At 41.1% G+C, this 14047-nt stretch overlaps 2 protein-coding genes and 1 non-coding gene across 5 annotated transcripts; all 3 read left to right on the top strand.

The window, feature by feature from the left end:
- The first annotated feature begins 626 nt into the window (after positions 1 to 626).
- On the top strand, positions 627 to 6584 carry LOC115663759 (protein S-acyltransferase 21). The gene is made up of 10 exons (XM_030585740.2): positions 627 to 978; positions 1690 to 1803; positions 1894 to 2014; positions 2301 to 2506; positions 3449 to 3517; positions 4139 to 4210; positions 4349 to 4477; positions 4793 to 4873; positions 4984 to 5187; positions 5525 to 6584. The coding sequence occupies exons 1-10, from the start codon at positions 934 to 936 to the stop codon at positions 6413 to 6415; spliced, it is 1932 nt and encodes a 643-aa protein (XP_030441600.2). The 5' UTR covers positions 627 to 933; the 3' UTR covers positions 6416 to 6584.
- A 1378-nt stretch (positions 6585 to 7962) lies between these two features.
- Positions 7963 to 8034, top strand: TRNAD-GUC (transfer RNA aspartic acid (anticodon GUC)). Its single transcript has one exon. It is a non-coding gene; the product is annotated as a tRNA-Asp (tRNA).
- An 88-nt stretch (positions 8035 to 8122) lies between these two features.
- LOC115663818 (MLO-like protein 9) lies at positions 8123 to 13869 on the top strand. 3 transcript variants are annotated; one of them, XM_056308579.1, is made up of 16 exons: positions 8123 to 8349; positions 8993 to 9179; positions 9527 to 9584; positions 9726 to 10006; positions 10697 to 10813; positions 10903 to 10960; positions 11127 to 11215; positions 11347 to 11421; positions 11488 to 11576; positions 11687 to 11736; positions 11839 to 11879; positions 11990 to 12163; positions 12408 to 12443; positions 12525 to 12592; positions 12728 to 12788; positions 13047 to 13869. In XM_056308579.1, exons 2-16 carry the CDS (start codon positions 9048 to 9050, stop codon positions 13380 to 13382), a joined length of 1665 nt encoding a protein of 554 aa, XP_056164554.1. In that variant the 5' UTR covers positions 8123 to 8349; positions 8993 to 9047; the 3' UTR covers positions 13383 to 13869. The 3 variants fall into 3 exon arrangements, with proteins under 3 accessions (XP_056164554.1, XP_056164555.1, XP_030441652.1); XM_056308580.1 differs by lacking the exon at positions 8123 to 8349 and having other exon boundaries at positions 8804 to 9179; positions 12714 to 12788; positions 13047 to 13210; XM_030585792.2 differs by lacking the exon at positions 8123 to 8349 and having other exon boundaries at positions 8809 to 9179.
- The last annotated feature ends 178 nt before the right edge of the window (positions 13870 to 14047 follow it).

Raw genomic sequence — 14047 nt, 5'->3', positions numbered from 1 at the left:
AAAGTTTATCTGCAGGAAAGTATTCGATAAAAAAAAGTTGTATTTGTAAAAATTCGACTTTAGAGGCACAGCTTTTGCGATCGGAATAGGGCAAAAGGTATTTTGTTTGGGAGTATGAATCAGTTAAAAGGCGTGCATATTCATGTTACTCAAAAAAATATTAAGAGCGTGTTCGTTCCACGAAAAATGATTAATTTTGAAAATATTTTTCTGAAACTAATAATTTATATCGCTTTATAAAAATGAATCGATAAAAAAGTTTCGTCATACGCGTAAATATTAAGTCATAAATTATTATCGATAACGAAAATATTTTTCGTTTGTTGGTTTTCAGTGATGCGAGAAATCATTTAAAAAATTAAAATTATTTATTTTTCGTGAAATAGTTAAGCGAAAATTTTCTACAAACCAAAAACTTTAGGGCCGGCTCCTTAGCGTAGGGCCGTCCCTCTGATAATAGAACTGTTGAGCGGCCACCCAAAAATCGGAAAATAAAAAAAAATATGAAAGTGTTGGGAGAAACGATTTTCAATTCATTTATTAAATAAAACCATTAAAACTAAATAAAAATACGGTCCAACACTGTTCTATATCTTTCTTCTTCTCTCTCTTTCCGCTTTCTCCTCCTCCTCCTCCTCCTCCTTCTCCTTCTTCTTCCGGGGCTCTGTGATCGGAACTCGAGCTCACGCACTCCAAGCCCTAGTTTTTCTCTCTCTCGCTGCGGTGGCCAGTGTCACCGAGTCGCTAGTCGAGTTTGACTCGGCACGTTCTTCAATACAACCTCCTCCTTGTGGCGGCGCCGATAGGCGAAGGAGAAGTTCCGGTCGCCGAAGCGCTCGCCGGGAGCCTCCAGTGTCGGGCCGCATTGCTTCGCCGCGGCGACCTCGAGCGCCGGATGCTCTCGATCGACGAGCTCCGACCCCGGTTTCGGCCATGTCTAGGCGTCACGGCTGGGAACTCCCCGCTCATCCCTTCCAGGTGGTGCCGCACTCTCGTCGTGTGTCCCGCGCTCGCTCAACTGGCTTGCGCCAGCGACTAATTGCACATTGGAGTTGTTCGTTGTTATGATGACTCGTTTGGCGGTTTGTCGCGTGTGGAGTTTTTTTTTTTTTTTGCTTTTTTTCTGTCTTTTTGTGGATCAGTGAGTAACGTGGACCGAACTAAGGTTTCCTCGTGATTTTTCTATGGATAAGCCGTTGTCCTGGTGCGGTGATCGTGGTTTTTTTGTTCCTTGTTTTTGGAGCTGGATCTGGTGGCTGATTTGCGTGGACGCTTTACGACTTTGATTGAAGCCGTGACGCTTTGCGTAACTGTTCAAAGTCAAATTTAGTTTCCCTTTTTTCTATTTTTTTTTGGAAATGTGCCGATTTAAATCATCCACCACGAGATGGAGCACCACAGTGATTCTTACATGGATGGCCGTGTGCCCAATCAGAAAATCTTGAACAGTTCCAAAATTCGTGGGAACCATTTTAGCGAACTTTCTGCCTGAATGTTGTCGTTTAATTTGATGGGAATCGGGTTCAATTTTGAATCCGGCTTAACTTCCCTGAAGGAAAAGCTTTTCATGCTGTTGCTGATGTCGCCATGGCGTCGATAATCTTTTAAAAGCCTGAAATTTGATTATGTGTTCCGATTACTGGGGTCACCATTTTGCCATAATTGACTCATCTTTGTCTATACTTGCAGGTGGTGGCGATAACAGTGTTCTTCTTACTATCTGTGGCATTTTATGCCTTCTTTGCTCCCTTTCTTGGAAAGGACATATATGAATATGTCGCGCTTGGTGTTTATTCATTGTTGGTAGGTGCACTTGGTGGACTCTTTTTTTTCCTGTTTCGTGTGAATATGCTGCTGCTTATATATCACACGCTTATAAGATTTTTCTTCTAGGCTCTCTCCGTATTTATACTGTATGTCCGGTGCACTGCCATCGATCCTGCTGATCCTGGGATTTTGGTTGAAGTTGACAGAACTTCAGCGTACAAATCGCATACCGGAACTGATTTAGCTGGTTGGTGTAGTTTTTGTTGTTTTATTATAATTGTTATTATGATCCAGTGAAGAACTTGCTTGTTAAACTGTAATCAAACTAATCAATGCTTCTCTGAATTTTCTTTCCAATCCGTCCTTTTCTTTTTCTGGACCAAATCCACACACAAGAACGTTTTCAGGGTTATTTTATACTCTGGTCTCTGCAAGAGGCTGAATAATGAGTCACTCAATTTGCTGGTGTGAGAAACACTATGTGTACTTAGTCTTTCTGTACATTTTCTTAGATGAACTTCATCTATGGCCAGGAAATACTGGTCCAGTGGAAGAGCCTGGCAAAACAGGTCTGAGGAATGGAGAAAATTCTGATAGTCATAATACAAGTTGCTATTTGATGTTGGGGAGATTTTTCTGTGGATTCCTTGTTAAGGAAGATTGCCGCAAGGATGAAGATCATTTGGAGGAACAAACTGGAGATGAGGATGCTCTATTTTGCACTTTATGCAATGCCGAGGTAAAGTCCTGGAACCTGGTTTATGGCTCCACCAGCCCATGGTCCTATTAGAAGAGGAAACTAAGGGTAAAAGGTTGTTCCTTTTTAAGTTTATGAGAGGAAAAGGTGGAAGTTTAATTTGCTGGAGTCTTAGGCCTGGACTCTTTATGGACCTAGAAGATAAAGAAGGGAACATTTTTTGGTTGCTACTAATATCCTGGATAATTTCCATAATATTTTTTTTATATGTGGAGCTGGCTAGGCACTTGGAAGACATGGCATGGGGTTCCTCTAATAGAAAACTTATGCACTGGTGTAACATATGTAGGCTAATATAAATAAAATACAGAATTCTGCAACTGAGTTGGTATCCCTGCCTCTATAGAGTTTGAGGTACTTGGATTAGTTGTTAAGCTATGGACTCATTTTCTAGTTGGAAACCTTATAGGACTTTTCAGTCTCCTTGGAGTCTTTTGATGATCTCGCAGTTAGATGGGGAATCCTGAATTTGGACCTAAATGGTGGTCTGTCCTCCTGTTTGTCTGTCTGTCTGTTTATCTTATTATATGAAAAATTGGGAATTGGGATGCGTATCTTGACTGACACAGTTATGATGGAAAATACATGAACAACAGCATTTCACTGATAAAAACAAAAGGTTGCCTCTTATAAAAAATTTATATGCTTGATCCCATTGGACAGGAACAGCCTATTTTTTGCTGTTGTTTTATTGCGCTTAACCCAGCAAAGATAGATTGATACTTCTTCGGACGTTTCATTGTTGTTTCATTTTCCATACAAAAGTGCTTAGTTCCATGGGATACAATATTTTCTGTTCACATGAATAGTTTTTCAATTTGTTTGGTTGAATCCTATTGGTGATTTTACCCTGCTTTATGCGGTACATTCGGAAAGAAGAGTGACAAATGACTTACTCAAGAGCTTGGATTTCGTTTCTCACAGGTACGCAAGTTTAGCAAACACTGCAGAAGCTGTGCCAAATGTGTTGATGGATTTGATCATCATTGTCGAGTAAGTTCTGTGTGCTCGTCAATGGCCTTATGATGATTAACGTCTATAGTTTCCATGGATGTATTAACATAGGGATGGGTCTATAAGAACACGGTCTCTGTATTTGCAGTAGTGATGTAGGGAAAAAGCCTAACATTCCGATGCCAATTGACGTAGTTGGAGAAATAAAGATAGCAAAAAGAATGAAGAAAGGGGCTAAAATAGAGTTAAATTGAAGCTGGAACAGAGAAAATTATTCTAGGGTTTATAAAAATTAATGATATTTATTGAATGAAGAAAAAACTAATGACAAAAAGACTTAGAGACCTATATATACTAGGCTTACAGACGAAAGACGATCTCAACCCATGATCTTAAATAAGAATTCTAATTTAAACAGCTGGAGCTCATTAAAAGTGACATGATTGGCACGTGACTATTTATTAACCTAAAAAGTAATAGAAGGCATGAAACAGAAAAGACCTTATATTGTAAAAACTGAATTAGGCTCCCGCATCAATAGGATCAGGTCCCTTAATGCTGCATTTCTTACCATCATTTGCACCGGTGTTTTGAGATGTTATGCTTATGTTAGCTTTTCTGTGTTGGGGACTGTCTGACCGTATTGCACCTTCTTTTCAGTGGTTGAATAATTGCGTGGGAAGGAAAAATTATGTCACCTTTGTGTGTCTTATGGCTGTAAGCCTTACTTGGGTGAGTTTTCGTTCATTGTCAACTGTCCATAACTTCAATTTACCTACAGATATGTTAGTTTTCTCCTCCTAGTCACATTTCCCTAATTACTTTTCTTAAATGGACTGATGCATTTGCTTGTGCCTTTATCTGCATCAGCTTGTCGTTGAATTTGGTGTGGGAGTTGCTGTCCTCGTCCGGTGCTTTGTTGATAAAAGGGGCACTGAAGATCAGATAATTGACAGGCTTGGAATCGGATTCACGCGGATTCCCTTTGTCATTGTGGTGGTATGTTGTTTGCTATCCTTTGCCTCTTCGTTTTATTACATAACTATATTTATATGAATGAAAAAATGGGTATCATTTGGTCAGTCAACTGACTCTCTCATGCTCTTCATACATTGTTGTTTATTTGAAGTACCCTTAATTCTTTGGGTTGAACTATTCTGTGTATGCTTTGGTGGAGTCAGGTCAGAGACTCTTTGATGTTCTACTCTGCTGCTGACTATCCTGAAATTAAGGATGACCTCTGAGCAACTTGCTTTACTCAACACAATTAGTTATGGAGATGATATTGCTTTATCACGGGTTCTTTCCTTGCAGACCCTATGCACTGCTGTTTCTTGTCTGGCCACTGTCCCTATCGGAGAGCTATTCTTCTTCCACATGATTCTAATTAGAAAGGTTTGGCAATGAATTATGCCTCTTCCTTCATAAAAAAAAAAAAAAAAAAGCCTCTTCCTAGCCAGCATTCTTCCAATCGGCATTATAGTATACTCATTCACTTGATGTAGGGTATAACGACATATGAGTATGTAGTTGCAATGAGAACACAGAGTGAAGCGCCTGGACCATCTGTAGGTGGTGATCCGCAAAGTATTGCTTCTTCCCCAACTGGTTCAGCTGTCACTGCTGTTAGTGGAAGAAGCTCTCTTGGAATAGGCTTGCAATATAGAGGTGCTTGGTGTACCCCTCCAAGAATTTTCATGGATAACCAGGTATTTGTTCAGTATGCAGATGCACTTAAAGCTGTTATTGCGCAACAATTTGTTGGGCTTGCCTGGAGGAATTTAGAAAAGTATGTGTACTAGGAGGGAACTTATATTATAAAGCTAATGTTGTGTCCGTATTTGTTATTCCGATATACATGAATAATAAGATTCAAAAGCATTTTGTCTGGTACAAGAAATAAATTTGAAGCTAGATCGACAATTGGGTTAATTGTAAAATGGTGCTTTCTCTTCACCTGCGTGTATGCGTATGGCGCTGGAATATTTGTTATAGATCAAGATGACTCTTCGGGCCAAACATGTTTTCTCTTGTTTCATTGAGCAGGATGAAATTATCCCACACTTGGAGCCAGGACGCCTCCCCTCGACAGTTGATCCAGACGCTACACAACCTTCGGACAAGGGGAGAAAGATGCCCCAACGACCTGTTCGCATAAGTGCATGGAAGCTTGCAAAGTTAGACTCTAAGGAGGCAGTCAAAGCAGGTGCTAAAGCGAGAGCGTCTTCATCCGTTCTACGTCCCGTAAGTTCTCGACATCATCCATATGATGCAGACCGCTTATCCAGCAGCAACATTAGTGGAAGAAGTAGCCCTGTCAGTTCTGACCTAGGGTTTCACCATAGAAATGCTAGAGCAGGGACATCACGAGCCAAAAGTTCATATCCACCAAGCCGGGCTAGTAGGGAAGATTCAGAAGCCTGTGCTCAGAGTCTTAGCAACATGAGCAGTCCTCACCTCTCCAATCTTACTACTTCTCCTTTGGACAACCGAATTCCGAACCGAGATCACTTCAACCCGATATATCAGTCATCAGTATGCCAATCTCCATGGTCAGCCAAACAAAGTGAAGGGAACGAAAATTCTCTCTGCGAAAATGTGCCCCAAAATCATGGCAGGAAAAACTCGGGTGCAGCTGAGAGCACGAAATCTTCAGTGTTTTGGGATCAAGAAGCAGGGCGGTTCGTATCATCGTCCAAAGGTGTCGGCTCGTCGCAGATACCAGGGGCCGAGCTTCTATACACCGGTCAATCGATATTCTTCAGCGGCCCCCTCGTCAATGAACAGCGAAACAGAGGAACAGGGAGTGGGATTGTGGCCGCTAACCGGGAAAGAGGGTCGACATCAAATTATTATCAGCAGGGTAGATCGCAGAGGGGTGGTCAACTACCCGTTTTCCTTCCGAGTGATTGCCAACGACCGTCTCAGTTCCCTTGAGCAGTCGGATGAGCACCTTGTTCGAGCGTAGATTTTAGAGGACCCATTATCTTCGAGTCCACTCCATTTCCTTGTGCAGGTTTTAGGTGATTAGTTGGTCCATGTACACTTAATTGCATCGAATGCTTTCTCTCATCCATTCTATCAAAAGCTACATTTTCCCTTTCAAGCTTCTACGCGGGTACATATTTTAGATTGACGAAGCAATCTTGAATTCGTAAGACCTTATACTACAGTTCTAAGTTGACTGATCCGATTAATATGAACTTTTCTTTTTGTTAATGGCGTAAGGCCTTGCTATCAAAATTACCGCGATTTCGTCACCGAGCTTGGTTTAGAGTAGGGGTGAGCATGGTCCGGGTTGGGCCGGTCCACCCCCTAACCCTAGGGCCAACCCGCACAGTGTTGGTCCTCAATTTTGGGACTGAGGACCGCCCGTCGATTTCATGGACCCGCCAGAGAACCGGACCGCCAGTCCGGTCCGGTTCCCGGGCTGGTCCATGGAATCGGTCCCACCAAGTTTTCCTGGATAAATAAATAAAAAATATGTGGACCAACATCGGATCAACGGAACAAAAAGAAAAGAACATAACTTTTCATACAATTCCTATACAATGATCGGTTCTATTAACCACATTATCCATAAATCAAATGGGTACCCATCAAATGAGTGTCCAGAGATAAGAGAGCAGAGAGTTATGAGTGTCTAGTTACGTCTTTCTTTTTTTCTTTTTAATTTTTTTTTGGTCAGATTTTTTTAATTAAAAATTTAAAAAATAAATATATTATTATTATATTACAGGTCCTGTCCGGGTGGGCGGTTCCACATCGGGAACTGGGAACCGGACCGATACCCACCGGTTCCAAAAAATTGGAATCGGGAACCGGACCGGTCCCCTTGGGAACCACCGGTTCCGGTCCGGTCCCGGGCGGTCCTGGGTTTTTTGCACACCCCTAGTTCAGAGGATCGCAAAAACTTGGAATTCTTAGCATTTACTGGAACGTGGAAAAGCAACGTGAGATAGGCAAAAGTGGTTTAGCGGTTCTTATTTTGTCGTATGGCCAGCAAGGCCGGGAAGTGTAAAAGACATAAAAACCTTAGTCTAAAGTCTCCGTTGACAGATACTTCTGTTCTTGCGCAGAGTAATGTGACTAGTGTAATAACAGATTCCAGGAGATGGATACTCTTAAAAAGGAAAAAAAATAATACAAATGATTCTTCAACTTTGATCCGACGTGGCCCCATGGCTTTTGGTTTATGTTCAATTTAGCACTTGAATTATATGAAAATATTCAATTTAACTCTTGAACTTGGATTAATAGAAGGGCAGTATTGAATATTTTCATATGTTCGAGAGATTAAATTGAATATATACAAAAAAATTTATGGATCATAATGAATAAATTAAAGTTCATGGACTATATTACACATCGATGTAAAGTTAGGGATTACATTGAACAAATTAAAAGTTCTTCTTAAAAATACTACCAATCAGTATTAATTTATAGTTATGTATAATATATATACGCTTAAGGGAGCAAAGCAAGTCGTTGTAGTATAGTGGTGAGTATTCCCGCCTGTCACGCGGGTGACCCGGGTTCGATCCCCGGCAACGGCGACATTAATTTTTTGAAATGTTACTATTACTTTATCTTCCACTCGAAGTTTCTCTTTTCGATCTTGTTCGCGCTAAGAAATTCACGGCCGTCTCATTCGCCTCCGCAACAACATGAATGGACGGATGTTCAGTTAACACAGTTTGTGTCTCGGAGGTCCTTTGCCTTTGCATGAAAACTGTCCTCTTTATACCCAGCTAAAGTTTCGGGTACGTTGTAGAGGAAACCAGAACCCACGTAATTTTTTTGCATCTCCCCTCCGCCGGTCGTCGTTGCTGATTTGAGATGTTTGTCATGCCTTAGCGCATTCGCTCATGGTATATATTTTTTATTATTTTTTTTGGGTGTCAAGGTTGATGTTAAGCCCAGATAGTGTTCTTTGAGCCCCCTAACAGTAATAATTAGCAAGGCAATGTCGATCACCCCAAGTAATGATCTCTCTTCTTCTCTTCCATGGAAGTTCTTTGAAACTCCGGTTTGAAGGGCTTCGCCCATTTTTTTTTTTTTTTTTCATTTTTGCAAAGAAAGACAAGACTCCTTTTTAACGATTGAAAGAAAAGACACTTCGTGTGTGCGTGTGCGTGTGTGGGGGGCTATCCTATAATTGGACATGGTGTAACTAAATTCCCTATTAACTCTCCTGCGTTTGTGGGCTTTGAGGAAGGGGCAAACTCGAAATTAGGCTGCGAGAATCGGGTCATTCTTGATGAACAACCGCCGAATGAGTCTCTCCGTACATCCCCTGCTTGAATACCGTTATGAGAGGGGGGGAGAGAAAAACCTCCATTAGGCCAATGTACCCGGGACGAAAGATAAGAACAAAGGAGAGCGGGGGGGGGGGAAAGAAGTTGGTTTTTGTGATTTCAGCAAATTCTAGAATTCATTTCACTTTCTTCATGCTGCTGCCGAAACTTTGAATGAATGTGACTGTTACCTTTTTTTTTTTTTTTGTTCTTGAAGAGATCGATCGGCATTAGAGTTGGATGATCTAAGTTTTGTTTGAGCTAATTTAGAAATGGCCGGAGGTGGCGCAACCGCCGGATCGAGGGAGCTCGATCAGACGCCGACGTGGGCTGTCTCGGCTGTTTGCGCTGGCATCGTCTTGATTTCCATCTTATTAGAGAAGGTTCTTCATTCTGTGGGAACGGTAATAGATGGAACTCATTCTTGTTTGACGCTTTTGGCATGCTCATGTAATATGCATCTTTCCCTTCTCTTGCATTCTTGCGGTTCCATTGGATCGCGGGCAAAGCAAGAGGGTCAGACTCCTTTTTGTTAAACCTAGCTGACATCGCCTTTTGTGATATTCAAAGTATGTCAATCAAATTTTGGTTTAATGATGCGTTTCTTCGTGAACTGGGAAGAAACAAGATGTCATAGATTTGACATCTAAATATACTTCTGAACCTTTCTTCTTTTACCGAGCTTTGTCCATCTTCCTATCGCTGTTTTCCTTATGGTTCATTTTAGTAACTCATGTTGTGCATCCAATAGATATTTCGTAAAAAGCGTAAGGCGGCCATGTTAGAAGCGCTTGAAAAGCTGAAAGGAGGTGAGGCTGCTGCTTCTATTTGCTTCTTGACATTATGCTTTTAGGCTTTCCGCTTGTACAACCGTATATGTTAATCGTTTTTCCTTTTCCAATTTGCAAAAATCACTTGTGTAGCCACTTAATCTGGTTTTAATGCTGCAGAACTCATGGTTCTGGGATTTATTTCGCTGCTATTGACGTTCGGGCAAAACTACATAGCTAAAGTCTGCATTCCAGAACATGCGGCAGATACGATGTTACCATGCCCCCTTGCTCACTCTAGCCAATATGGAGACAATGAGGCTGGTGAGAAGGGGGGAGGAGGAGGAGAAGTAGCAGAAGCAGGAGGAGGAGGAGACAGCGGCGGTGAACATCACCGCCGGCTCCTCTGGTACGTGCATAGGATCTTAGCGGCTGACAGTGGAGGCGCAGGTTGTAAAGCGGTAAGTATGATTTGCTAATGGTGCTTTGAGGGTTGGTGTTCGAATATTTGCAGTGTATAACTTTCTCACCAAACTTGGACAAAGTATGAGTGCCAAAACAAAATTGGCAAAAGTAAGGAGGCAGGGCAATCACACATTATAATTTGGTTCATTGGAAGGTTGATCATTCGAAACTAGAAGAAATATGATTTTGAAGGAAGTGTATTACAGAACGGGGATGAGTACATCGTGGTCCTTTGCTTTGGACTTTGTCATTCATCTCATTTAATGACCTATCAGCTATACAAATTTTTGGGCCAATATTTGAGCACCGTTTCTTAAAAATCTGGATGGTACACTATCTTGGCACATGTTCAAGTGCTTTTCTTTTAATTTTCAGATGTGAATCACTTCCATCATGCCCCTAACCTAGTTAGTAAATAAATTACCCGAGTCACTGCACTGGTTTTACTCCTGAGCAATTGCCTCTCTAGTCTGTCACATGTATGACAGCATTAGCGCTCCATTTCCATGGAAAACTCGTATTTCTTTTCTGCAAAAGAATTTTCTGGAAATGGTTGTTTATAAATTGTGATCAGTCTTTCAATTCTGTCTTAGTTTCCTATGCAGATTGCTAGATCATAAAATACAATTGCTTACTATATGTGCAAACTTTCTCCTAGATCTTTACTAATAGTTGTCTTATTGTAGGGGTACGTGTCAATGGTCTCCGTTAATGCGTTGCATCAGTTACACATTTTCATTTTCTTTCTAGCAGTGTTCCATGTTCTATATAGCGCAGTGACCATGACACTTGGAAGATTGAAGGTAATAAAAGAATCTGAAAATTCACAATGTAGTCCACTTTCTAAACTTGCAACAATTCTAAGGAGCGAATTCGAATTTTCTCAATGCAGATTCGCGGATGGAAAGTGTGGGAGCGGGAGACAATGACTGATTTTGAGTTCTTGAACGGTATGAAAGTGCACGTTATTGATTCCCAATGTGGAATCTGTAATCTCCCCTGATTGAAAGCATAAAGCTCATGTACACTTACATAGCTGCGGGTTTTTCCTCATAGAATCATCAAAGAGTTCCATATTTGGGGCTGAATAATGGAGGTCTTTTCATGCTTTTCCAGATCCTTCAAGGTTTAGGCTCACCCATGAGACATCGTTTGTAAGAGAACACAGTCACTTGGGGAACAAGACACCGTTTCTCTTTTATATCGTAAGTGATTTTTGCAGCATTTTCTCTTCCCCTTGTCAGCTTTTCGATTCACAAAAGTTAGATATGGATGTTTCGATTCACAGAGTCACAAAAGTTAGTTCTGGAGAGTCATTGAAAGATCATCTGTACAGGTATGCTTTTTCCGGCAATTTTTTCGGGCGGTTCGTAGGGCTGACTACTTGACCATGAGACATGGATTTGTTACGGTGGGTTCCTCCGAAATTCATTTCGGTTCATATTTCCCTCGTGAATTCTTTATTATCTTCTAACAGGTTCATTTAGCACCGGGGAGCAAATTCGATTTTCAAAAGTACATAAAACGGTCACTAGAAGATGACTTCAAAGTAGTGGTCGGAATCAGGTAATGCATCGGAACGACTATATCTTTAAACAAGGTCTCTCGCTGCATATGCTTTGGTGAGTCTTCAAGTATTATCACTGTCTGACATAGTTCTACTGTTGTTTTGACAGTCCGCCTTTGTGGGCTTCTGTAGTGATCTTCCTACTTATGAATGTCCACGGTAAAGTTCCTCTCAATCAAATTAAATATAGCATTACTATAAATTATGCTTCTGTTTAATCTATAAGTTAAGGAGTTCGTTCATAACCATCTGACTTTCCAGGTTGGCAAGCTATGTTTTGGCTGTCTATTCTACCTGTAGTGGTAAGAAAATTTTTGACAGTAAATGTTTAAGTTATGTTTGACTATTGGAAGAAGCCTTGCTTTCTTTTGTTTCGCTATGTTTGAGATATCATTTTTGTACTTTCTTGAAGGTGATCTTAGCTGTCGGGACGAAATTGCAATCTATCATAACACAGATGGCTCTTGAGATCCAAGAGAGACACGCTGTAGTTCAAGGGATACCCCTCGTACAAGTCTCCGACCGGCATTTTTGGTTTGGTTGGCCACAGTTAGTGCTATATCTAATCCATTTCGTCCTATTTCAGGTAATAAATTCTCCTTTATTTGGAAGTTGGGATTATTGGGCAGTAGTGATCGAGTTAAACAAATGTTTAGATGCTACCTACTCACTTGCATATCTGCAATGACACTGCAATGGGCATAGTAACTTTCTTACTGGGCAACGGCATGTCATGATGTTATTGTATAGCTCTTGTTCTCGTTAGCCTTGCATTTCTTTAATATCATGCTTTGTGGAGACTCCCTCACTAGTTTGTACATCCTGTGCAGAACGCATTCGAGATTACCTACTTCTTTTGGATTTGGGTAACTAATGAACTCCAATTTCTAACCATTGAATTCATTCATTTTGCGAGTTGGTTTTTCTAAATCTTCCTCTTGATGCAGTATGAATTCGGTCTGAAATCCTGCTTTCACGACAATTTTACCCTTGTCGTGATACGGGTTGCACTGGGGTAAGCCATTATACTTTGTATATGATTTCCACCTTAGTATGTACGAATCAAGTTGTTCCAAAAGTATTCTTTCAAGCTTACTGTGTAATTTTCATGCAAATGACTGAACAATGAACGATAGCTTTAATCTCTCAGGGTTGGGGTCCAAATTCTCTGCAGTTACAGCACACTCCCCCTATATGCTCTTGTCACTCAGGTAAGGGACTGCTGCCGCATCCCTCCATATAAACTGGTGCTAGCTAAATGTGTTTCTTTGCATTTTTATAGGAAATTTTTACGGTAGATGCAAAATATAAAGCAAACTCAGGAGATTTTTAGGAGTCAGTAAATAGCCTCACCTAGTCTGAAATGCAAATGGTTGCGTGCTTGCCATAATGTCTGGCATACATTGCATTAAGAAGACAAGAAGATTGCTAATCATGTATGCATTTTCCACCTCATTTGGGAATATCAGATGGGATCGACCATGAAGAGATCGATCTTTGACGAACAAACTTCGAAGGCCCTGAAACAGTGGCACAAGAACGCCTTAAAGAAGAAGACTGATGGGAAAGCAGAACCTCAGACTAGGACTCTGGGTGGAAGCCCTGGAGATTCGCCCGAGCATTCACCAACACATGCACACCAAACTCATCCTAGAAAGATCCGTCCCTCGGATAACGACACACGGTCTCTGGACACCAATGCTGCTAGCATCACAGCTAGCGTGGATGTTCCTGGGGAACGCAATCCCCAGAATAATGAAAAAGGCTTTCCGTTCCGTCAGCAAGATCTACTGTCCAGTCCTTAATCATATAATTAGCTTCGGCAGTTGCAATTTTCTCATAAAAACTGCGAGCATGCTGAGAATCGTCTCGCCACGATGCCCTCCAAAGTCGAAGGTGGATGTTTGTTGTGGTTGTGGGGGTGTCCTTGTTTCTTGATTAGGTACTATTTATCCCGCAAACTGATAAAAGGGAAGTCAATGCCATCATCTGTCGAGCCACATGCCTTGTTTCTGCATCGGCTCGAGTACTTTCCGAAGCAAAAAAAAAAACCCAGGAACCGAATCTTGTAGGTAGTATTCTCAAAAATTTTGTGTACAATTGTGGAGTGGTTTGTAGGGTACCAAAGTTCTGCTCCCCAGTCAGCACCTGATTGTGCTTGGTCATATTACTTGCAAATGTGTTGGAAAGTTGATTCTCTTGCTTACTGATGAGTGATGACTTGATCACAGAATGCGAAACCTGTAAATTACATTACTTGATGGTTGAGTATATATATTCATGCGACTCCAATTTATGTGTCGTTCCTCTATACCTCACTTGTCGTACATGAAAGATTAATTGTCTGCATCGCGTGCTTCTCTGCATCGAGTCCGGTTATGCTTCCTTACAGTTTAAAACGAAGGTGTATCGATGTCGTGATCGATCATCTTGCTAACTTCTCAAGAATCGAGAAATCTTGTTGATAATA

This window comes from Syzygium oleosum, unplaced genomic scaffold, assembly GCF_021117445.2.
Source record: "Syzygium oleosum isolate NSW1041296 unplaced genomic scaffold, Sole_v2.1 Sole_v2.02, whole genome shotgun sequence".
NCBI lineage: Eukaryota > Viridiplantae > Streptophyta > Magnoliopsida > Myrtales > Myrtaceae > Syzygium > Syzygium oleosum.
This window is presented reverse-complemented; position numbering and strand designations above follow the sequence as displayed.